Genomic DNA, 25,599 nt, shown 5'->3' on the forward strand with positions numbered 1-25,599 from the left:
TCTTTTGGGAAAATTTCCAAGGGTGGGACAGGAGGGTCATTTGGGGGTTCTATCCCTAGTTTTTTGAGGAATCTCCATATTGCTTTCCAGAGTGGATGTATAGTCTGTACTCCCATCAACAATGTACAAGGATTCCTTCTTTCCCACAACCTCAGCAGCATTTATTGTTGTTCGTATTCTTGATCATTGACATTCTGACTGGAGTGTAGTTTTGATTTGCATTTCTCTGATTGCTACAGATATTGAACATATTTTCCTATATTTATTGGCCATTGTGTTCTTTTTTGAGAAGTTTCTTTTTAGTTTTTTTTTGCCCATTTATTGATTGGATTATTTTGTTGGTGTTAAGTTTTTTGAGTTCTTCATGTTCTGAATATTAGTGCTGTATTTGGGAGTAACTGGCCAAGATTTTTTACCATTTTGTAGGCTCTCTCTTCATGCTCTTAATTGTTTCCTTTGCTGCGTTGAACCTTTTTAGTTTGATGGCATCCCATTTATTGATTCTTGGTTTCATTTCATGCACTTTGGGGTCTTGTTAAGGAAGTCATTGCCAGCACCTATATGATGGAGTGTTTACCCTGTGATTTCTTCTAGCAGTTGTAAAGTTTCTGGTCTAATTCTTTGATCCATTTTTATTTGAATTTTGTGTAGGGTGAGAGAGAAGGGTCTACTTTCATTTTTCTACATGAGCTATCTAGTTTTCCCAACACCATTTATTAAAAGGCTGTCTTTTCTCCAAGAAACATTTTTGGCATCTTTATTAAATGTCAGGCAGCTATAGGTATGTGGATTTTTCTCTGTGTCTTCTATTCTGTTCCATTGATCCTCATGTCTACTTTGATGACAATACCATGCTGTTTTTTTTTTTTTTTATTTATTTTTATTGTAAACAAATGGGATACATGTTGTTTCTGTTTGTACACGGAGTAACAGCATAACATTTGCGTAATCATACATTTACATAGGGTAATGATGTTTGATTCATTCTGTTATTTTTTTCTTTCCCCCCCACCCCTCCCACCCCTCTTTTCCCTCTATACAGTCCCTCCTTCCTCCACTCTTGCCCCCCTCCTACCCCCTATTATGTGTCATCATCCGCTTATCAGTGAGATCATTTGCCCTTTGGACTTTTGAGATTGGCTTCTTTCACTTAGCATGATATTCTCCAATTTCATCCATTTGCCTGCAAATGCCATAATTTTATTATTCTTTATAGCTGAGTAATATTCCATTGTATATTATACCACAGTTTCTTTATCCATTCATCAATTGAAGGACATCTAGGTTGGTTCCACAGTCTGGCTATTGTGAATTGAGCAGCTATGAACATTGATGTGGCTATATCTCTGTAGTATGCTGATTTTAAGTCCTTTGGGTATAGGCCGAGGAGTGGGATAGCTGGGTCAAATGGTGGGTCCATTCCAAGTTTTCTAAGGAATCTCCACACTGCTTTCCAGAGTGGCTGCACTAATTTGCAACCCCACCAGCAATGTATGAGTGTACCTTTTTCCCCACATCCTCTCCAACACCTATTGTTTATATTCTTGATAATCGCCATTCTAATTGTGGTGAGATGGAATCTTAGGGTAGTTTTGATTTGACCATGCTATTTTTGTTACTACAGCTCTGTAGTATAATTTTAGATCAGATATTGTGGTGCTTTCTGCTTTGCTTTTCTGGCCTAGTATTGCTTTGACTATTCTGGGTCTCTTATTCTTCCAAATGAATTTAAGAATTCTTTTTCTAATTGTATAAAGAATATCATTGGAATTTTGATATGGTATTTTGATACCAAAATGGCTATTGCTTTTGGTAGTATAGCCATTTTGGTGATATTGATCTGCCTATCCAGGAATATGGGATGTCTTTCTATCTTTTAAGGTCTTCCTCAATTTCTTTCTTCAGTTTTCTGTAATTTTCACTGTAGAACTTTTTTACCTCCTTAGTTGGATTAATTCCCAAGTATTTATTAATTTTTTTGAAGTTATTGTGAGTGGGATGATTGTCCTGATTTCTTCCTTGGCTGAAAGTTATTCATTTACAGGTATTGATCTTATATCCTAATACTTTGCTAAACTCATTTATAAGCTCCAGACATCTTCTGGTAGAGTTTCTTGGATCTTGTGTTCAGCAAACAGAGATAGTTTGATTTCTTCATTTCCTACTTGTATCTCTTTGATTTCCTTTTCTTGATCACTCTTGCTAATGTTTCAAGGACTATATTGAATAAGAGTGGTGAGAGTGGAGAGGGTCTTGTCTTCTTCCTGATTTTAGGGGAAATGATTTCAGTTTTTCTTCATTTAGTATGATGTTGGCTTTGGGTTTGTCATAAATGGCCTATGCGATGCTGAAGTAAGTTCCTTTGATCTCAAACTTCTCCAGCATTTTCAACATGAATGGGTCTTGGATTTTATGAAAGGCCTTTTCTGCATCTGTTGAGATGATCATGTGGTTTTAGTCCTTAATTCTATTTAAGTGATGACTTAACCTTTACTGATTTGTGTATGTTGAACCAAGCTTGCACCCCTGGAATGAAACCCACTTGATCATAGCATATTATCTTTTTGAAGTGTTTTTGAATGAGATTTGCTAATATTAAGACTTTCGCATCTGTGTTCATTGGTCTGTAGTTTTCTTGATGTGTCTGTGCCTGGTTTTGGTATCAGTGTTAAACTAGCTTTATAAAATGTATTTGGGAGTGTTCCTTCTCTTTCAATTTCATGAAATAATTTGAGGAAGACTGGTGTTAGTTCTTCTGTAAAGGTCTGGTAGAACACAGCTGAAAATCATGGACTTTTCTTTTAGTAAGGCTTTTAATGACTGTTTCAATTTCATTACTTAATATTGGTCTGCTTAGATTTTCTATATCTTCCTGATTTAATTTGGGAAGGTCACAAGTGTTTAGAAATTTATCAGTGTATTTCAGATTTTCCATTTTTATTGCAGTATAAATTTTCAAAATAGGTTCTAATATCCCTCTGGATTTTGAAGGGTCTCTGGTGACATGGCATATTGTTGATTTGCATCTTCTCTTTCTTTTGGTTAATTTGTCTAAGGGTTTGTCAATCCTATTTATCTTCTCAAAGAACACACTCTTTGTTGCATTGATCCTGTGTCCTGTTTTCTTACTCTCAATTTCATTGACTTTGGCCCTGATCTTAATTTTTTTTTCTGTCTTCTACTTGTTTTGGTGTTTTAGATTGTTATTCTTTTTCTGAGACCTTGAGGTAGAGCATAAACTTATTTATTTGGGATTTCTCTTTTTTTGTGCGTGTCATTTTGTAATTATCTAATTGTTCTGAGACTTCTCTCTGTTATTGATGCATACATAGATGCCAAGGGGTGTGACCTGAGTTCCTTGTTTCTTTGTTGTTTTGTAACTTTTTGTCTCCTTACTTCTTTGAGTTGGAGTAATGTCATGGAATGTTTAGGTCAGTAGCTGCCTCTATGAACTTTTAGTGTTCCATTCTGTTCCCAGCACCTCACAGAATGGGGCAATATAGTAACAACTGTTGCAAGCAAAGACAGTACACAGGGTTAAAGTAAATTGTTAACAATAAAGAAGAATGGTGGGTTTAGCATTTGTCAATTGTAAGAACAAAAACTGTGAACTAGATCTGGTATTGAAGTAAAGAGCAGGTATCCACTATATCATTCACAGCAGTAATGGTTATATTAGCATTAATGGTAGTGGTATGAGTTGTTATATAGACCAATCACTTTTAAAAGGTGGTAAAAATGCATTTATTTAGGGGAAAAGGAAACATGTTAAGAAGTTAGGAAACAATTTCAGAAAGTGAACAGAGAATGCAGAGGACGTAGCAAGTTATATCAATAATGAAGAAGGGGAAAATTGGATTCAAACTAAAAAGCTTTTTTTCAGCAAAGGATACAATCAATAATGTGAAAAGAGAACCTACAGAGTGGGAGAAAAATCTATTCCATATGCACTTCAGATAGAGCACTAATCTCCAAAATTTATAAAGAACTTAGAAAACTTTACACCAAAAATACAGAGAACCCAATCAATACATGTACCTAGGAACTGGACAGACACTTTACAGAAGAAGATATACAGGCAATTTATAAATACATTAAAAAATGTTCAACATCTTTAGTAATTAGAGAAATGCAAATTAAAACAACTCTAAGATTTCATCTTACTCCAGTTAGAATGGCTATTATCAAGAACACAAACAATAATAGATGTTGGTGTGGATATGGGGAAAAAGGCATACTTGTACATTGCTGGTGGAGTTGCAAATTGGTGCAGCCACTCTGGAAATCAGTGTGGAAATTACTCAGGAAACTTGGAATGGACCCACCTTTTGACCCAGTTATCCCACTCCTCAGTTTATACCCTAAGGACTTAAAGTCAGCATACTACAGTAACGCCGCCACATCAATGTTTCTAGCAGCTCAATTCACAATAGCTAGATTGTGGAACCAACATAGATGCCCTTCAGCAGCTGAATGGATAAAGAAACTGTGGTATATATACACAATGGAATATTATTCAGTCATAAAGAAGACTAATTTATGGCATTTGCACATAAATGAATGGAATTGGAAAACATCATGCTAAGTGAAATAAGCCAATCCCCCCAAAAACAAAGGCCAAATGTTTTCCCTGATAAGTGGATGATGATAGATAATGGGGATTGGAGTGTGGGAGTGAAAGAAGAATGGAGGAACTTTAGATTATGTAGAGAGAAATGAGAGGGAGGAGGGGGATATGAAAAATGGTAGAATGAGACAGACATCATTACCCTATGTACATGTATGATTACACAAATAGTATGAATCTACATTGTGCAAAACCCTAGAAACAAAATGATGTACCCCATTTGTGCAGTGAATCAAAAGGCAGTCTGTAAAAATAAAAATTAAGTAAAAATTTCAAACAAAGGATAGAGAACAATAGAATTTGACTGTTGGCAGAACAGAGAAAGATAAACAACAACAACAACAAAATAAATAAATGAAAATAATACCAAACCAAACTAAAATATACAGTTGAAAAAAACCTGAACCCTCTAAAGATAATGCTAGGAAAAAATAATTATTTTTAATAAACACTAAAAATGAGAGAAAAAGAAAAATAAATGTATGTGTATATTATTCTGAACCAGTCAACAAATACATAATTCATGTGCATGCACACCCTCTGTCTCTCTTATATTCACACACAGAAAGAAAAAAAAATAAATTAAAATAATTTTTTAAAAATCCAAAACCTTGGTGAAGAATGAAGGACCCTTCTACACTGAGTTGGTGAAAATAGTTGACCAGATTGGGTGGACACTTACTTATGTCCTGTAATCTTTTTTTCCAATTCTTAAATTTTATACTGATAGAGCAAGGGGTAAAGATTAATCCCTTCCTGTTTTTGTGTTACTTTATGAGCTGCCAGTTGGAGTGGCCTAAGAGTTAAACTGTTTGATGTGAGACTCAGCTTCTCTTCTTATCAGTATGAGGTGGGATGGGTTAGGCATTTTTTTGGCATTTGTTTGTTGGCATTTTGTCCATTATACTGTTGGTTGGCATTTTGACCAGTTTGGTGCAGTTCTAGCAGGATAGTAGGAGGTCTAATTAGGCTTCGTGGGATGGAACCTTTTTTGGAGTGACTAGATTGACCTCTCACACAAAATCCAGTTATGGGTCAGGGGTACCAGTTCTCCACTCACTGCTGCTCAAGATCACAGCCTTCCTGAGCTTAGTTCCTGAGTGTATTCATCCCTACCCATTGAAATTCCTGGCCTGCTTCAGCTGGTCACATAAGTCACCCAGTGCAAAAAGGAGAGGCTAGTCAGAATCCTCTCTGGGTGTCTTTCACGCTTCTTGACTTGAATGCCCCTGGGTGTTGTTTACTCCATGACTGTTTCTCTCATGTTTTAGGAAGCCCAGCCTAGGTTCCTCAATAGGTGCTGCTGGGATGTTGTGACTGGTTTTTTGTTGTTTTGTTTTTTGCCCCCTGATCTCCTGGGTCCCACAATTGTTAGTATTGTGCACCACACTTGCCCCAAGATGGCCCCCACCTCAGCTCTCCACAGCCAGTTGAGATACACAGCATGATTTTCAAACACCAGTATGCATTGTAGCCTCTGACTCTGTTAAGTTTAGGCAGCACTTCTTATCTCAGATTTCTTCCTCCTGAGACTATGCCCCCTGTCCCTCTGTCTGTGGTAAATCTGCACCAGTAGCCTCTGCATTAGTTCCATGTATTCTTTTTTTAAATTTTTTTATTTTATTTTATCGTGAACAAATGGGGTACATCTTGTTTCTCTGTACATGAAGTAGAGGCATACCATTTGTGTAATCATACATTTACCTAGTAATAGTTTTTGATTCATTCTGTTATATTCTGTTATATTTTTTCTCCCCCCCACCCCTCCCATCCCTCTTATCCTTCCTCCATTCTTGCCCCCCTCCCACTCCCCATTATGTGTCATCTTCCGCTTATCAGTGAGATCATTCGTCTTTTGGTTTTTTGAGATTGGCTTATCTCACTTAGCATGATATTCTCCAATTTCATCAATTTGCCTGCAAATGCCATAATTTTATTATTTTTTGTGGCTGAGTAGTATTCCATTGTGTATATATGTGTATATATATATATATATATATATATATATATATATATATCACAGTTGCTGTATCCATTCATCAACTGAAGGGCATCTAGGTTGGTTCCACAATCTGGCTATTGTGAATTAAGTGGCTGTGAACATTGTTGTGGCTGTATCTCTGAAGTATGCTGATTTTAAGTCCTTTGGGTATAGGCCAAGGAGTGGGATAGCTGGGTCAAATGGTGGTTCCATACCAAGTTTTCTAAGGGATCTCCATACTGCTTTCCTGAGTGCCTGCACTAATCTGGAGCCCCACCGGCAATGAATGAGTGTACCTTTTTCTCTACATCCTCACAAGCACCTATTGTTGCTTGTGTTCTTGATAATCGCCATTCTAATTGGGTGAGATGGAATCTTAGGGTAATTTTGATTTGCATTTCTCTTATTACTAAAGATGTTGAACATTGTTTCACATATCTGTTGATTGCTCGTAGATCTTTGGTGAAGTGTCCGTTCATTTCCTTAGCCCACTTGTTGATTGGGTTATTTGTATTCTTGGTGTAGAGTTTTTTGAGTTCTTTATATATTCTGGAAACTAGTGCTCTCTCTGAAGTATGAGTGGCAAAGATTTTCTCCCACTCTGTAGGTTCCCTCTTTGCATTGCTGATAGTTTCCATTGCTGAGAAAAAGCTATTTAGTTTGAATCTATCCCAGTTATTGATTCTTGATTTTATTTCTTGTGCTATGAGAGTCCTGTTAAGGAAGTCTAATACTAAGCTAACATGTTGAAGATTTGAACCTGCTTTTCCTTCTATAAGATGCAGGGTCTCTGGTGTGATTTCAAGGTCCTTGATCCATTTTGAGTTGAGTTTTGTGCAGGGTGAGAGATAGGGGTTTAGTTTCATTCTGCTGCATATGATTTCCAGTTTTTCCAGCACCATTTGTTGAAGGGGCTATCTTTTCTCCATTGCATGTTTTTGGCCCCTTTGTCTAGTATGAGAAAATTGTATTTATGTGGGTTTGTGTCCATGTCCTCTATTCTGTACCATTGATTCACCTGCCTATTTTGGTGCCAATACCATGCTGTTTTTGTTACTATTGCTTTGTAGTATAGTTGAAGATCTGGTATTGCGATACCCCCTGCTTCACTCTTCCTGCTAAGGATTGCTTTAGCTATTCTGGGTTTCTTATTCTTCGAAATGAATTTCATAATTGCTTGCTCTATTCCTGTGAGGTATGTTATTGGGATTTTAATTGGAATTGCATTGAATCTGTATAGCACTTTTGGTAGTATGGCCATTTTGACAATATTAATTCTGCCTATCCAAGAACATGGAAGATCTTTCCATTTTCTAAGGTGTTCTTTAATTTCTTTCTTTAGTGTTCTGTAGTTCTCATTGTAGAGGTCTTTCACCTCTTTTGTTAGCTTGATTCCCAAGTATTTTATTTTTTTCGAAGCTATTGTGAATGGGGTAGTTTTCCTAACTTCTCTTTCTGAAGATTCATCACTTATGTATAAAAATGCATTGGATTTATGAGCATTGATCTTGTATCCTGCTACTTTACTGAATTCACTTATGAGTTCTAAAAGTTTTCTGGTGGAATTTCCTGGTTCCTCTAAATATATAATCATGTCATCAGCAAATAGGTATAGTTTGAGTTCTTCTTTTCCTATTCGTATCACTTTAATTTCCTTGGTCTGTCTAATTGCTCTGGCTAGAGTTTTGAGGACACTGTTGAATAGAAGTGGTGAAAGAAGGCATCCCTGCCTTGTTCCAGTTTTTAGGGGCAATGCTTTCAGTTTTTCACCATTTAGAATGTTATTGGCCATGGGCTTAGCGTAGATGGCCTGTACAATGTTAAGGAATGTTCCCACTATCCCTATTTTTTCTAGTGTTTTGAGCATGAAGGGGTGCTGTATTTTATCAAATGCTTTTTCTGCATCTATTGAAATAATCATGTGATTCTTTACTTTTAGTCAATTGATATGGTGAATAACATTGATTTCCGGATGTTGAACCAACCTTGCATCTCTGGGATGAAACCCACTTGATTGTGGTGCACTGTCTTTTTAATCTATTTTTGTATGCGATTTGCTAAGATTTTGTTGAGAATTTTTGCATCAATGTTCATTAAGGATATTGGTTTGGAATTTTTTTCCTTGATTTGTCTCTGTCTGGTTTAGGTATCAGGTTGATATTGGCTTCATAGAATGAGTTTGGGAGGTTTCCCTCCTCCTGTATTTCATGAAATACTTTAAAGGTTTCGTAGAACTCAGCTGATAACCCATCTGGTCCTGGACTTTTCTTTGTTGGTAGGCTTTTGATGACCTCTTCTATTTCATGACTTGAAATTGATCTATTTAAATTGTGTATGTCCTCCTGGTTCAGTTTAGGTAATTCATATGTCTGTAGAAACCTGTTGATGTCTTCGAGATTTTCTATGTTGTTAGAGTGCAGATTTTCAAAATAGCTTCTAAATATGTTTTATATTTCAGTCGTGTCTGTCATGATATTTCCTTGTTCATTCCGAATTTTAGTAATTTGAGTTTTCTCTCTCCTTCTCTTTCTTAGTGTGGCTAAGGGTTTATAATTTTGTTTATTTTTTTCAAAGAACCAACTATTTATTTTGTCAATTTTCTCTATTGTTTCTTTTGTTTCAATTTCGTTGATTTCAGCTCTGATTTTAACTATCTCTTGTCTTCTACTGCTTTTGGTGTTGATCTGTTCTTCTTTTTGTAGGATTTTGAGCTGTAGTGTTAGGTCATTAATTTGTTGATTTTTTTTCTTCTTTAATTGAAGGCACTCCATGAGATAAATTTTCCTCTAAGTACTGCTTTCATAGTTTTTCAGAAATTTTGATCTGATTTTTTTTTGTTCTCATTTACCTCTAAGAATTTTTTTATTTCCCCTCTGATGTCTTCTGTTATCCATTCATCATTTATAGCGTATTATTTAATCTCCAGGTATTGGAGTAGTTTCTGTTTTTTATTGTCATTTATTTCTAGTTTCAATCCATTATGATCTGATAGAATACAAGGTAGTATCTCTATCTTCTTGTATTTGCTAACAGTAGCTTTGTGGCACTATATATGGTCTATTTTAGAGAAGGATCCATGTTCTGCTGAGAAGAAAGTGTATTCGCACTCTGTTGGATTGTATATTCTACAAATGTCCATTAAGTCTAAATTATTGTGTTATTGAGATCTGTGGTTTCTTTGTTCAATTTTTGTTTGGAAGATCTGTCCAGTGGGGTGTGTCACCTAGTATTATTGTGTTGTGGTCTATTTGATTCCTGGAATTGAGAAGGATTTGTTTGACGTACATGGATGAGCCAATGTTTGGGGCATAGATATTTATTATTGTTATGTCTTGCTGATTTATACTTCCCTTAAGCAGCATGAAATGTCCTTCTTTATCATTTCTGACTAATTTTGGCTTAATGTACACATTATCTGAAATGAGGATAGATACTCCGGCTCTTTTGCTGAGTCCATGTGCATGGTATGTTTTTTCCCATCCTTTCACCTTAGTCTGTGGGTATCTCTTTCTATGAGATGAGTCTCTTGCAGGCAGCAGATTGTTGGATCTTTTCCTTTTAATCCAATCTGCCAGTCTATGTCTTTTGATTGATGAGTTCAGGCCATTAATATTCAGGGTTATTATTGTGATATGATTTGTATTCACGGTCATTTGGTTCATTTTTGTTTTTTGACACACATTTGTTTCTCCTTTATTTGGCTATTCCTTTAGGGTAGTTCCTCCCTTTGCTGATTTACATCATTGTTTTTCATCTCTTACTTATAGAATATTTTGCTGAGAATGTTCTGTAGTGCCAACTTTTATTTTTATAAATTCTTTTACCTTTTGTTTAATCATGGAAGGATTTTATTTTGTCATCAAATTTGAAGGTAAGTTTTGCTGGGTATAAGATTCTTGGTTGGCATCCATTTTCTTCCAGAGCTTGAAAATGTTGTTCTAGGTCCTTCTCGCTTTTAGGGTCTCGGTTGAAATACCTGCTGATATCCATATTACTTCACCTGTGAATGTAATTTGATTCTTTTTTCTCGCAGCCTTTAAAATTCTGTCTTTATTATGTATATTAGGTATTTTCATTATAATATGCCTATGTGGGTCTGTTGTAATTTTGTATATTTGGAGTCCTATAAGCCTCTTGTACTGATTTCCATTTCATTCTTCAGATTTGGGAAATTTTCTGATATTATTTCATTGAATAGATTGTTCATTCCTTTGGTTTGTTGCTCTAAGCCTTCCTCAATCTCAATAATTCTTAAATTTGGCCTTTTCATGATATCCCATAATTCTTGTAGATTCTGTTCATGATTTCTTACCATCTTCTCTGTTTGGTCAACTTTGTTTTCAAGATTAAATATTTTGTCTTCAATGTCTGAGTTTCTGTCTTCCAGGTGTTCTATCGTATTGGTTATGCTTTCTATGGAGTTTTTAACTTGGTTTATTGTTTCCTTCATTTCAAGGATTTCTGTTTTATTTTATTTTATTTTTTTTCAGTATCTCCAACTCTTTATTGAAATGATCTCTTGCTTCCAATATTTGTTCTTTTAACTGTTGATTGGTGTGATCATTTAATGCCTGCTTTTGCTCTTTCATCTCTTCCTTCAATGCCTGCATTTGCTCTTTCATCTCCCCTTTTGGTTCCCTGATTGTTTTAATTATGTACATTCTGAACTCCCTTACTGACATTTCTTCTGCTGTGCTGCCATTGGGTTTTATTGATGTAGCATCTAGGTTTGTTTGGGACATTTTCTTCCCTTGTTTTCTCATATTGGTCAGGTATCTACCCCTCTAGTAGTGAAACTCTGGGATATTGCAGATTTCCCCTATTGACTTATAGTGTCCCTGTAGATTTCCAGTAACTCCCCTCCTAGCCTTCAGTAGCCTGATGTCTTGGAGGAACTTGATAATACAATGATCCACAAGGAAGCTTCCCCTCTAGGGGAGGTAGCCTTCAGGTCGGGTATATTCCCTGCTAGTGGGCAGATGCGCCTCCACTTGTTAACTGATAGTCAGCCAAAGGGGGACTAAACTGTAGGCTGGGGCATGGCTGTTCTGGGCCTGTGTCTCTGGTTCTACCGCCCTGGTGGTAAAGCCTTGGTAGGGAAGTCTCCCTGGGCAGCTCTCCTCCGAGAAGTTTTCTTTGGTCCAGAACTACTGCCTGGGCTGGGCAACCCTCCTCTGCAAGGTTCCTGGGGATCCAGACCTACCTCCTGGGCCAGGGAGCCTCACCTTGCAAGTGAGTCTCTCGCTGTGCAGCCCACCTCTGCCATATTCCCTGGGGTCCGGAACTACCGCCTGGGCTGGGGAGCCTGGCCCTGCAAGGGACTCACTTGCTGAGTGGCCCTCCTCTACAATGCTCTGGTTGTTCGGGTTCACTGCTCCAGTGGGGGAGTCTTGCTGGGCAACTCTACTCCACAAAATTCCCTGCATTCCTGGACTACCACCCCGTCCGGGAGCGTTGGTCAGTGGGAGAGTCTCACCTGGAGGCTCTGAGTTGGTCCCGAGTCTCTCAGTACCTCCTCTTCTTAAATCCTGCGTCCTGGAGTGACATGAAGTGCAGTCACCCTCTAGTCCGCCATCTTGAAAACCCCCATATTCTTAGGAACCTCTATACCCACTGCTTTGACCCCATGCTGTGGCATAGCTTGGGATATAGCTTTCCTTTACTTTGCCATCTTCTCAGCCTCCTCCATTATGACACTCTGGGACAAGAGACTACTTTTACATTCCTATTTTTTACTAAAATTTTTTTGAAAATATAAAATAGAAATGATATGCAAAACTTTTGAATTAATTAGTATAATAAATATTCTAAAGAATACAAAGATTCATCTTGCATGTAGTTTCTCTTTGTACTTGCTTCCAGTATAGTAATGGAACTGTTTCTTGAATTAATAGTTTTCCAAAGTTAAGAAATATCATATACTCTTTTATTTGTGGCACTTAATTGGCAGTAGGGACAGTACACCTTAGGTGTCTTGGAAATACCAAATTTATGCTTTCTGTATGTAAGAATAAATGACTAATTATTTCCATGAAATAAATTAATGCTGTTATAATTAAAAATTCAAACTCTGAAACCATCCGTACAATTTTATTAGTAATTATAACCTTAACTGAGTTCATTTACTGTGAATGAATCTGTCTTGACTCCTTTTTTCCCCTCTTGTCCTTTGGAAACCACCAAGAAACAACAAAAAACAGAAATCAATAGACTTTATATATCATAGTCAATTAGAAAGTAAAAATAGAAGAAAGATTTTTGTTTACAAAAGCATAAAAAGAAGTTTAAATACCCTAGAAAACAATTAAGAAATATATAAGATAAACTAGTAATTCTTAAACTTTATCCTAAGCCTCTCACATAAGAATATCAGAACCTTATATGAGTAGTAAAAAACTCAAAATCTCTCTCGGGTAGGTCTGGGAATCTGCAGTTTAGCAAGCATTTACACTGTTTTTGTTCACAGCTAAGTTTAGAAATCAGTGCTCCCCAGTAAAATAATAAATATTTCTAAAACTTAAGTGTAAAAAAAGGAGACCTGAGTGGAAAATATGCATGTTGGGAGACACCGTGTGATAAAGTTCTCAGTTTTTCCTAAATTAAAATTTATAAATAACAGCTAATTGAAATTTGAAAAGATTTTTTTATTGTTATTTTGTTACTAAAAGATAATTCTGAAGTTCATATGAGAAATAAGAGGTAAAATAACCAAGAAAATTTTATAGGAGAACTGTAGGGGAAGAAGTACTAAGAAATTTTCTGACTTAGATATTAAAACTTACTGGAAAACTCTATCAACTAAAAGATATCAAGATATTGCACATGGACAAATCTAGAAAATAGAACCCAAATTGCAGATGAAATAGACATATCTACACAGAACTTTTATGAATGATAAAGTGATAAACCCTGAGCAGGGTATGGTAATGCACACCTCTAATCACTGCTTGAGAGGCTGAGGCAATCGGATTGCAAGTTTGAGGCTAGCCTCTGCAACTTAGTGAGACTTTGTCTAAAAATTTAAAATAAAAGGTCTTGATGTAGCTCAATGGTAAAGCACCCATGGGCTCAACCCCCAATGTCATAAAAAATAAATATATAATTAAATAAAAATTAAAGTTGGTAATAGTCAAGAAACCTTGGGCAGTTTCAATGGGAGAGTTTAACATTGTTCTTTTAATAACTGCTGACACAAAATATGTAGTTGTACAGCAAATTTGATTCCACTGAGACATAGACACACACAATACACTGCTCCCAACAGTGGCAGAATGTACATTTTTTAAAAGTGCATTGAGAACATTTACCACAATTAGCCATCTAAGTCACAAGCAAGTCTCATGGAATTTCAAAGAATCAACTCCTACAAAATATATAGGACATTAGCAATTTTGTCCTGAAATAATAGTAGAAATATAAAACTAGGAAACCTAATGTTCTTAAGATATATGCTTATAATCTGGGGTATATATAGGTCAAGGAAGAAATTGCAATGGAAGTTAAATAAATTTTTGAACAGAATAACAACTATATATTAAAACATTATTAGCTAAAAACGTGTAATGAGAACCATTTATAGCTTACAATTCATGAATTTGAAAAAGAAGCAAGGTTGAATATCAGTTATCTATGCATGAACTTCAAGACATTAATGGAGGAACAGCAAATTAAACATAAAAGAAAGTAATAAGGTAGTTAAAATTACATAAAACATAAAATAGAAAGGAGCAATAAACTTAGGTTTTGAAAAAACCAATAAAACTGATTTGTGCTAAATAAGAATATTCAAAAATGAAAGAAAACAAGAATAACCCAAATAACAAATAAACATAAGCATCAACATAAATTCCATAATAATTGAAAAGATGATAGTGAATTCTCCTCCTTGCAATGGTTGCCTGGGTTGTTTCAAAACAACCTCTTGTGAACTAGAAAATAGGAAAAACCTTTCCTAGTAATGCATATTTGCTTCTCTGTAGATTAAGTAATTCAACCAGGGATTAGGATAATTTTAAACTTACTTCTCTATCATGAGAAAGGATCTATTTCTACATCCTTTATGGCAGATGCTGTCAGTTCATTGCACATATTCCTGGAACCTTATCTTTTCAGTATGCTCTGGACAATTCTCAGTTTTGAATATCTACATCTGTGCCTCAAGGTCTCTGTTCTAGAACTGCAGAATGCTGTACTTCTGGCATTTCAGAAGTCTCTAGTAATCCCTCCTGCCAAAGCGCTCAATCAGTGTATTAGAAGTTATTGTATAAATATCCCATTTCTATCTCCCCTCTAATCAGGTAATATTTAGGTTTTTATTTTTCAAGAGTCCAGAGTTTCCCTGTTGTTCCCTGTTGTGTGAACCCCCGTTATTCATTGTGCTTTATTAAAAGCTTGCTTTTCCTTCTCTTATCACTTCTCCCCTTTCTAACCATTGTTCTCTGTACCTCACAAATAAACTACTTGCATTCAAGTCTTTGAATTATAGTCTGCTTCTATTAGAATCAAAACAGACAAGAATCCAACCAAAAGAATAGGGTGTTTACTAGAGTCCCTCCTCCTTGATAAGCCATGCACTCTAATATTCTCCTAACTCTGCATATCTCCTGAGACCTCTGCCTAGCATCTTAACTTCAAGTGAATATGACAGTTGCTTTAGAAAAGTGTTTCTAAGTCAGTCTCATATCTTTGGGTCTTCCACCTCTCCTACTTGTTGGCTTCAGAGATTTTCATTGCCATTATGGCTTCCCATTACTTTCAGATAAGTGATTTTCATATTTTGTTTAGCATTTTTAGTCATTCTCATCCAGGGGATTGATCTGAAATTACCTAGCTGGTTTGAGAGAGGTGTAACTTCAGTGTTGTATTCTATATGCCTTTTCAGATTGAAGCAATAATGTTGAATAAATGGATATGTGAATCTATAATTCAGGTGATAATTTTGGACTAGAAAAATAAATTTGGAAACTGTCAGTTTGTAGTACTATTTTAAAATACTACAGTGAATTACTTTAGGGAATGTAGTTGATAGCAAAAGAGGTTTATTGGGCCATCTGCTGGGGAGGCTGAAATACAGTATCTAGTTAGCTAGGAGAAAAGAAGGAAAGTATCATATACTGGAAACCAAGTTTAAAAAGTGTCGATTAGGGATTGGGGATGTAGTTCAGTAGTAGAGCACTTGCCCTAGTCTATGTGTGGCCTTGGGTTAAATCCTCAGTAATACACAGGCACACACACATAAAAACAATTTTTTTGTTAAACTTTTCACAGGATATATATATAATTAAACACATAATATAATTTAAACTATTTGAGGGTACAACTTTGGGAAATCAGCATAAAGAAAACACATAGTTCTTTAATTTTATCCATGTGAATAACAAAGAGGTGCAAAACAAAGTACATATTAGATCATTTCCTCTAATTCAGTATAAAATGCTTGCCCTGGCTTTTGGTGTTACTGCCATAATTTCTATTTTCCACAGATTCAGGACTGGAAAGAAGATTCTGCCTATACTGGAGAAGAGAAATAATTAAGAATAAAGTAGAATTAATACTTTTACTCTGAAGTAGGATTTGATGTTGTCAGCCTCTTGCTTTTAATGTTTATAGGAAATAGTTACAAAGGAGATTCATCGGACTACTTTAAAATAAACATGAGTATATCTGGGTACTGTAGATTTTTTAAAAACCATATTTGTCTCTTCCAAATTTTCTATAGTGACTATGTATTATTAGTATAATATAAATATCTGTAGATATTTATTCTAACTTAAAGAAATTTTTAACTAACCTATTTTCCACAGAGAGAAGTTGCAGCCAATAGCCAGAATGGGGAGGAAATTGTTCCTGCTTTAACTTTACGTTTTTTGATAACACAGTTGGAAACAGCACTTAGGAACATTCAAGCTACTAATTATACTGTAAGTGTATTCCTTGAAATAATGGAACTTGTACAGCACTTTTTAATGTGGGAATATCAATGCATTTTTATTTTGAGGTATAAGCCAATTTGTATTTTCTTCTAGAGAAGGGTACATAGAAATATATTTCCTTCTTATGTCTTATGCTTTCTTATGTGACTTTATCTCTGTAATGAACTTATGCTAGCTCCCTTCTCTACTAAAACACTGTTCAAGTTATCAGAAACTTGAACTAGTGAACTGAGCTTTCCAAATTAGGAATGAAAATCATGAACTTCAAAAGTAAGTCAGGCATAGAAAGACAAATAATGCATGATGTCACTAATTTGTGGAATCTTAAAAAATGTTGAATTTGTACAATTAGAGAATAGAATAGTAGTTTCCAGGGCCTGGAGGAGGAGAGATGGAGATGTTGGTCAAAGGATAGAAAATTTCAGTTAGGTAGGAGAAATAAGTTTAAGAGATCTATTACACAACATCATTAATATAGTAATGATGCATTGTGTTCTTAAAAATGCAAAGTAGATTTTAAGTCTTACCACAGAAAATGATAAATATGTGAAATTGTGCATATGTTAATTAGCTTGTTTTAGCCATTCTAAAACCAATTATAGCCTGGTGCAGTGGCACAAGCCTATAATCCCAGCAACTCGGGAGGCTAAGGCAGGAGGACTGAGAGTTCAAAACCAGCCTCAGCAGAAGCAAGGTGCTAAGCAACTCAGTGAGATGCTGTCTCTAAATAAAATACAAAATAGGGCTAGGGATGTGGCTCAGTGATCAAGTACCCCTGAGTTCAATCCCTGGTACCCTGCTCCCAAAAATAAAAAAACCCAATTATATTTCAAACTTTATCATATGTGTGTATATGATAAAAATGTACAATTTTTATATGTAAACTAAAAAAAATCAAGGTAAAACCCCTGTTCCCTCTTCTTCCTAATTATTAATCAGCATCTCTTTCTTCTGATATTTCTATGTGTTAAAGTTGGAACTTTTATGATAGATAAACTGACAAAATATATTTATGTTTTTAAGGTCAAATGATACTTTAGAAATAGAGCAATCTGAGGAAGGATGTATAAAAAATTAGTAACAATAATGTAGCTGGACATGGTGGTGCGTCCCTATAGCCCCAGCATCTTAGGAGACTGAGGCAAGAGGATCTCGAGTTCAAAGCCAGCCTCAGCAACAGCAAGGCATTAAGCAACTCAGTGAGACCCTGTCACTAAATAAAATACAAAATAGCACTGGGGATGTGGCTCAGTGGTCGAGTGCCCCTGAGTTCAATTCCCTGCAACTCACCCCCCAAAAAATAATAATGCAGGGCAATAAAATGAAAAGTCAGTTGTTTGCATAACTTGGATCAATAAAGTAAACTAAATTCTGCATACATGTAGAAAGATAGATTAGGGTTATCTTCAAAAAAGGACTACTCAGACACCATAAAAGATAGCCCTACAACAAAAGATACCATATTATAAGGATGTACAAGAAGGTTAAACAATAATCCTTATTTAGTGCTCTCAGAAGTAGGGTCCTAAAGAGTGATATATAGTACTCTAAAAGAGGTTCTTGATGAATTCAAAAAAGAATCAAGGGAAAGGAAGTTTGTATCTTGATATCCCAAGAACTTCTAGGATGCTACATATCTACTGTTGCTTACTAATCAGAATGCCACTCAGTGAAGTATAACAGCGTATAATCAGCATTAACATTGCCTAAGTTACTTCAGTGATGAGTCTTAACTAGGAAATGGAAAAGCTTCCTCTCTTGGTAGCACTTGTGAATTTTAATATCATGATCAAAGCAACCTACTGCTATATCCAAATGGTTCTCCTTGTCCCTGAAGACCATCAAGGAGGAACAAGACCACCTTTTAAGAGGCAGCAGTGAGTTGCACGTACCAGTGAGTGTAGGTACCAGTCACATCTGTAGCCATTCAATTCTAGTACTTCAAATCATCTTTGCTAACTGGGATAAGGTAGGAAGGAAAGGGCAGGGGCTTTAGTTTATAAATGTGCTGCTTTTGGAATTTCTGGAGTGTTTTGCCTTTTGATTATTGCACAATTCTGCATCTTATTCTCAAGAATGTTTTTATTTAGAATTGTATGAGGTACAGACTCTGTTGTACAAAGCTGATTTGTTCTAAAATTACAAAAGAATAGCCACATTTATTTAGTGTTTGCTATATGACAGCCAGTGTTCCAAACACTTTGTAAAGATTAGTTCATTTGCTTTTTGTGATTATCTTATTATTCCCAATTTCTATTTTGGGAAACTGAGGCATAAAAGTTAAATAACTTGCTGATTTCATCAGGTATTAAGTATTGGAGTCAATATACGATCCACATAGTGTTGGCTTCAGAGTCTTTGCTCTGAACTATGACATTGTACTGACTCTACAGAGACAGAAATTTTAAGGTGGAAACCAGTTAGAAAGTACCGGAAGTATGTAGACTTATTTAGTCCATTGAAAACAAACATGCATCTATTTCTACTGCTTTTTGAAGCCAAACTTCTAATTCTGGTCATTTGTCTCACAGATATATATGGTTGTTCATAAGTGTTCTAGGTTGAGGGAGTGCTGTTAGATCAGTATAAAAAGAAAGTTTTTATCTTATGGATATTATTCATCCTTATACCTGAAAAACACTTGTTTATGGTCTGGGGCAACCTCAATTAGAAGAGTTCACATGACAAAAGATATGTTTATACTTTTTAGTCAGTATAGAGCTTAAGAGTAGTGGAGTCAAGGATCTTCAGAGTAACAGAACCAGTTTCTATTATATATATATACACATATACTAAAACATGTATATATACATGCATATATGATTTATTATGATGAATGAATATGTATTATATATCTGTGTATATATACACATATGTATATTTGTATCTGCAAGCCAGAAACTCAGAACCTGGGAAGCCATTGGTATAAATCACAGTCCAAGGGCAGAAAATAAGGTGAGATGTCCTTCCTAAGGCAAGCACACAAGAAGCAAAAATTTGAGAAATCTTCTTTCTTTGGCCTTTTGTTCTATTCAGGTTATTTAATTGAAAGATGCCTACCCTTGTGTGGAGGGTAATCAGATACTAAGTCTGTCAATTCAAAGGCTAATCTCTCTGAACACACCCTCACAGACACAACTAGAATTAATGTTTAATATGGGCACTATGTGGCTTGTCAAATTGACACATAAAATTAACCCTCATAAATATAATGGAAAATATTTTTCTCCATAGATAATTGCTTTAGCAGTTCCTTTTGAGATAATTATAGATTCACAGATGTTACAGTTGTGTAATACAGCAGTACAGAGGGAGATCTCGGTGTACCCTTTATGCAATTTACTTCCAATAGTTACATTTTACTTGTCTACAGTACATTATCAAAACCAAGAAATGACAGTGGTATGATAAATGTTGTCGCTGGTCTCTAAAACACCTTCATTTGTGTTCAGACACTTGTTACAAGGGCTGGACTCAGCATATTGTACTAATTGGCAAAGATTTATTACAGTGACATAGTAAAGATATATAACAGATCATAAGGGGAAATGACACAGAATCTGAAGGAACCTATCTGTAGGTTTCTCTATGTTTTCTCCTGAGTATACTTAGGGCAGAGTTTACTCTCCCTCTTCCCCCCCTAACCCCAGCAACAAAAATATAGCAACACCTGTGTTGCTTCTGCCAGGGGTAGTCCATTAGAGACTCAGTGTTCCACATTTTTATTGATTGGTTGTCTAGGGGACCCTGTGCCTTGTATGTATCAAAATTTCAGACGCAGAAGAATTTCCCAGATTTTTAGCATAAATCTCAGATCAAATGATCAAAGCACAGCAAGCCACCTTCAACAGTTAGAAAATAGTGGAAACAATTGAAACCCAAGTTCCCAGACAATACCTAAGGATCAACCTTGTAGTAGGCAGGCCTTAATAAGGATCATAGTCTCATGCCAACTGTGTTAGTTATTTTATGCACAGTCATGTATAGTCCTGAGACATTTTATCAGAAGTGTGTATTTGTGTAATCACTATCATAGTCAGCTCATAGTGTCTTTGTAGTCACATCTATCCCTTCTGCCTTCCTACCTTCCCTTATCCTTAATCTGTTTCCATCTCTGTAATTTTGAATAAGACTATATTTAAAGGAAGGAAATATCCACACATTTAAAATTTTTCATTGAAGTGATAACTTTAATTTTTATACGATTATAACAAAACCCACATGTGGATAGTAAAGGATTTTGATATCAGAGATCATTGAATTTTTTAAGATAGGTGGTAGATACTTACCTTTTCATTATTGCATTACTTCCTAAAGTGTTCTTGATAACTGAAATATAGAATTTTTGGAAAAATTTAATGTACTGAATTACATTTGCTTTTATTTTTTAAAATTCCTCTTCTTGAATCAAATTATCAAATTTATCTAAAAATGCATACTCTATAATTTTGATTTAGATTGACAAAATAATAATTCGTACCTTTTTTAATAATTATTAAGTAGCCTAGGATATTTACTTAAACTTGTATACCAAAAAGTAGCTTGGTGTTAACAACCAATTAACATATTTTTTTTCTTTGCAGGCATACCAAATTAATATTGGTTATTATTTGACATTACTGTTTTTATATGGTGTAGCACTCACTGAAAGAGGAAAGAAAGAGGTATGTAGCATGTGTTATTTGCCCGTTATATTAACTTTAATTTAGCAAATTAAAATGCTAATTTTTAAAAACTTCTCCAAACATCGAAACCTTTTGGTGCCCCTTCCTTCGTGTATTTATACAGCCTTAACTTTATCTTTTTTTTTTTTTTCCTTTTTGAGGTGCTCTGGATTGAACCTACGGCCTTGTGCTTGCAAGGCAAGCGCTCTACCAACTGAGCTATATTCCCCAGCCCTTAACTTTATCTTTTTTAAACTGATCTTTTTTAGATGCTTACCATTTGTGTAAAATAAAAAAATGTTTTGCTTCTTTTGCTTACATGACACATTTTAATTCATTTGCTAATATAGTTTAATCTCTCTGATTTTAATCTTACCCCTTTTGTAAAATGTGAGTTCTACCTCAAATTTTTTGTTGAATAAGTGCAAACAAATAAAAATCTGGGATCTAGAAAATTTCTAAAGTGTCTTTCAAACAACATTTTACTTTTTTTCACTGACTTTTAATGTTTTCTCTTGTTTTCTTTGCAGCCTTGATATTTCTTTCACTTTTTTGTTTCCTAAGTCTGTACTTTTTATATGATTTCATAAACATATAAATATGACTTATTAGGTAAAGTAGAATTTATAAGTAGTCAAACTGAGTACATTTTTATTTTAAATAATTTCATGTAATACTAATCATTGTTCAGCGTGATGTAGTAGAGAATATTTTTAAACAAGTCTTTGAAGGATTTTTTCTCTTTTTTTTTCCCAGAACATTGCCATTATACATGTTTTATTAATTATAACTGAAGCATATATTGGAATTGATCCTGATCTTTACTTCTAAATCTGTATTACTTGGAAATTGGTGCTTTCCCAATTGAGGCTATGTTTATGGTCAATGAGTCACTTCTTTCCAATTTGAAAAATTAGACAGAATTTTGCTGTAATTAGAAGGATACATTAAGAATGACGGAGAATTATGCTCAAGTAGTGATCAGAAAAATCCTTATTTTGACTAGTAATATTTTCCAGTTTTAAATACAAAAATCGTTATAACTTTTGTTTTGAAACACTGGGTAAAGATGTTACAATTAAAGATATTGTATTTGTTCATAAATAAATATTTTAATTTTTGAATACATTATCTTTGGGATCACATACAGAAATGATAAGATTGAAGCTGTAAATAAGTGAGATGACGGATCATCCTTAAAAATACCTAATTTCTCCAGTTTGGGAAATAATTGTAAAAAATGAAATTCTTTTCACATCAGCCAAACCAGTTTTATGTCACTACAGGATTATACAGAAGCAGAGAACAAATTTCTGGTGATGAAGATGATTATCCAAGAAAATGAAATTTGTGAAAACTTTATGTCTTTAGTTTATTTTGGACGTGGTTTACTTCGATGTGCACAGAAGAGGTAAAGATTTTAAATAATGGATAAACCTTTTAGCATTGTCAGCTTTCAGTTTGTGAAATGGGAATGATGTTTACACAGTATGCCAGGGAACATAACATTGTGATCTCAGACTGATTTGTTCTGTTCATCTTCATCTTTTCCTGTAGATAATAATTTAATGTACTTGAGAATATTTAATACCAAACTTAAAACATCACAGCAATAAGAGGAACTTTAACATTAACATCAGCGACACAAGTTTTAGAATCTGACAAACCTGGATTCAGATACATTTTTTATCGCCCTAAGAAACTTAATGTTGTTAAGCTCTATTGTTTTTTCTTATCTCTAAAACTAGAACTAGTATTGTGTTAACCTCATAAGGACATTGTAGGTTATGAACAGAGTTCCCAGGACATAAAAAATGCAGCATTTAATAAATGAATAATGATTTTAATTATTAATGTTACCGCTGATTTAAAATAACGTTTTCAAAGTATAAGTGAACTTATAAAGAATTGAAAGGCACTTCAGATAGAGCACTCATCTCCAAAATTTATAAAGAACTTAAAAAACTCTACACCAAAAATAGAAAGAACCCAATCAATAAATGGGCCAAGGAACTGGACAGATACTTTACAGAAGAAGATACACAAGTAATTAATAAATACATGAAAAAGTGTCCAACATCTCTAGTAATTAGAGAAATACAAATTAAAACAACTTTAAGATTTCATCTTACTCCAATTAGATTGGCTATTATCAACACAAACAATAATAGACGTTGGTATGGATGTGGGGAAAAAGGCACACTTGTACATTGCTGGTGGAGTTGCAAATTGGTGCAGCCACTCTGGAAACCAGTGTGGAGATTCCTCAGAAAACTTGGAATGGACCCACCTTTTGACCCAGTTATCCCACTCCGCAGTTTATACCCAAAGGTCTTAAAGTCAGCATACTACTGTAATGCAGCCACATCAGTGTTTCTAGCAGCTCAGTTCCATAATAGCTAGATTGTGGAACCAACCTAGATATCCCTCAACAGCTGAATGGATAAAGAAACTGTGGTATATATACACAGTGGAATATTATTCAGCCATAAAGAAGACTAATATTATGGCATTTGCACATAAATGAATGGAATTGGAAAATATCATGCTAAGTGAAATAAGCCAATCCCAAAAAACCAAAGGTCAAATGTTTTCCCTGATAAGTGGATGATGATAGATAATGGGGATTGGGATGTGGGAGTGAGAGAAGAATGGAGGAACTTTAGATTATGTAGAGGGAAATGAGAGGGAGGAGGGGAATATAAAAAATGGTGGAATGAGACAGACGTCATTACCCTATGTACATGTATGATTACACAAATGGTATGAATCTACATGGTGCAAAACCGTAGAAACAAGAAGATATACCCCATTTGTATACAATGAATCAAAATGCAACTTGTAAAAATGAAAAAATAACTAAAAATACAAACAAAAAAAGAATTGAAAGGGTACAAATGCTGAGTTTGGGGAATGTTTTCAATGTTTACATTTTTTAAGAAACTGAAATTGGACAGAGGAAACTTAATAGATGTCAGTTCACTTCCTATATGGATATCCTTAGCTTTTGTAGCATCATTCATTCATTTTATTTACTAAGCATTTATCGTATTCCAGAATAGTAAAATAGTTTAAAATAGTCTTAGTCTCATATAATTGACAGTATGGTGAAAAATATAGACCTTAAATAATTAGTCATAAAATATTTAATTATGAAATGTGATAAATGGTGAAGTGCTATGAAGGAAAATATAATGAACAATACAAGTCTTTATTGGAACTCCAACTTATTTCTGAGAACTGGAAGTCTCCTCTAAAAAAATTATGATTCAGTGAGATCTGAGGGATGAATTAGGGACTTTACTTAAGCAAACCACTGTAAGGGACTAGGCCAAATAATGGATCCCTAAAAGTGTCTCTTATGTGGTAGTTTTTTATTCTATATAAGGTTTGTCTCCTGTTCCCTGGCATAACTGTTTTTCACTGTGTATCCAGAAGACTTCCCACTTCTTGTTTACTAGGTCTGATTAGCATGAAGCCATCAATGTAGTGGGCTAGTGTTATGCTTCTCAGAATTTAAAGATGGTAAAAATCTCTTCAGTCTTTATTGTGACAGAATAGGAGAATTAACTGTAGTCTGAGACAAGACTAAGAATATGTACTGCTGTCTTTCCCTCAGAATGTAAACTACCTTTTATTCTCTTTGCTGTTGGGCAAAGTGGGGAATCCATTTTCTAGACTATTGTTAACAGAAAACACAGTTGTATGACAGCATCATTATAGAGGACAACCACCACTGAGCTTTTCAAAGGCACTGATACTTTTCTTAACTCTATATTCCTTCCTGCATTAATGAAATTAAGCCTTCTCTCTGAGGCTTTCTATGAACATTATCTAGTAACATCCTCTTTTTTTTTGGGGGGGGGGTGTGTGTGTGAGGGACAAGGAGGGAAGATATATATATATATATATATGGTAAGGATTGAATTGTACCCAAGGCCTCATGCATGCTAGGCCACTCACGGCCACAGCCCAGGTTCTACTTTCTTATGTAGTAAGTCCATTCTAACATTCTTACCTCCCCAAGCCTCCTGACTCTTTCAGTATGCTGCCAAAAAATGTTTTGCATTTCTTCCTTATTTACTATAGGCCATCATTCAAATTTCTAGGAGCCTTTTTCAGGGGGATGTCAGGACTGTCTTCAGGTATCCTTGCTAGGAAAGTAAATTTTGAACTCTGTACGTGTTGTCCCATATCAATATACAGTCCTCTATCCAGCCTTGTATTTGTCCATTGGCTTTGCACTCCTAAGATCCACTCCCACATTTGTTTTTGCCTATATATGCATACCAGTAGGTTCTGCAACTTTTAGAATAAGATTTTTATTCCTGAGACCCCTTCATTCCCTTGTGAACCCTTTTATACTTGACTCTAGACTTACTGGCCTGAAGGCAG

At 35.0% G+C, this 25,599-nt stretch overlaps 1 protein-coding gene across 8 annotated transcripts in view; it reads left to right on the plus strand.

The window, feature by feature from the left end:
- The window catches only part of DZIP3 (DAZ interacting zinc finger protein 3), a 110,740-nt gene that overhangs the window by 19,793 nt on the left and 65,348 nt on the right, over nt 1-25,599 (plus strand). For all 8 annotated transcript variants that reach the window (XM_079101429.1, XM_079101432.1, XM_079101430.1 and 5 more), the window contains exons 5-7: nt 16,412-16,528; nt 21,124-21,204; nt 22,491-22,615. In XM_079101429.1, the coding sequence (XP_078957555.1) occupies nt 16,412-16,528; nt 21,124-21,204; nt 22,491-22,615 (323 nt within the window). The remainder of the gene's footprint in view (nt 1-16,411; nt 16,529-21,123; nt 21,205-22,490; nt 22,616-25,599) is intronic.

The sequence above is a fragment of the Sciurus vulgaris genome (genome assembly GCF_902686455.1).
Source record: "Sciurus vulgaris genome assembly, chromosome: 10".
NCBI lineage: Eukaryota > Metazoa > Chordata > Mammalia > Rodentia > Sciuridae > Sciurus > Sciurus vulgaris.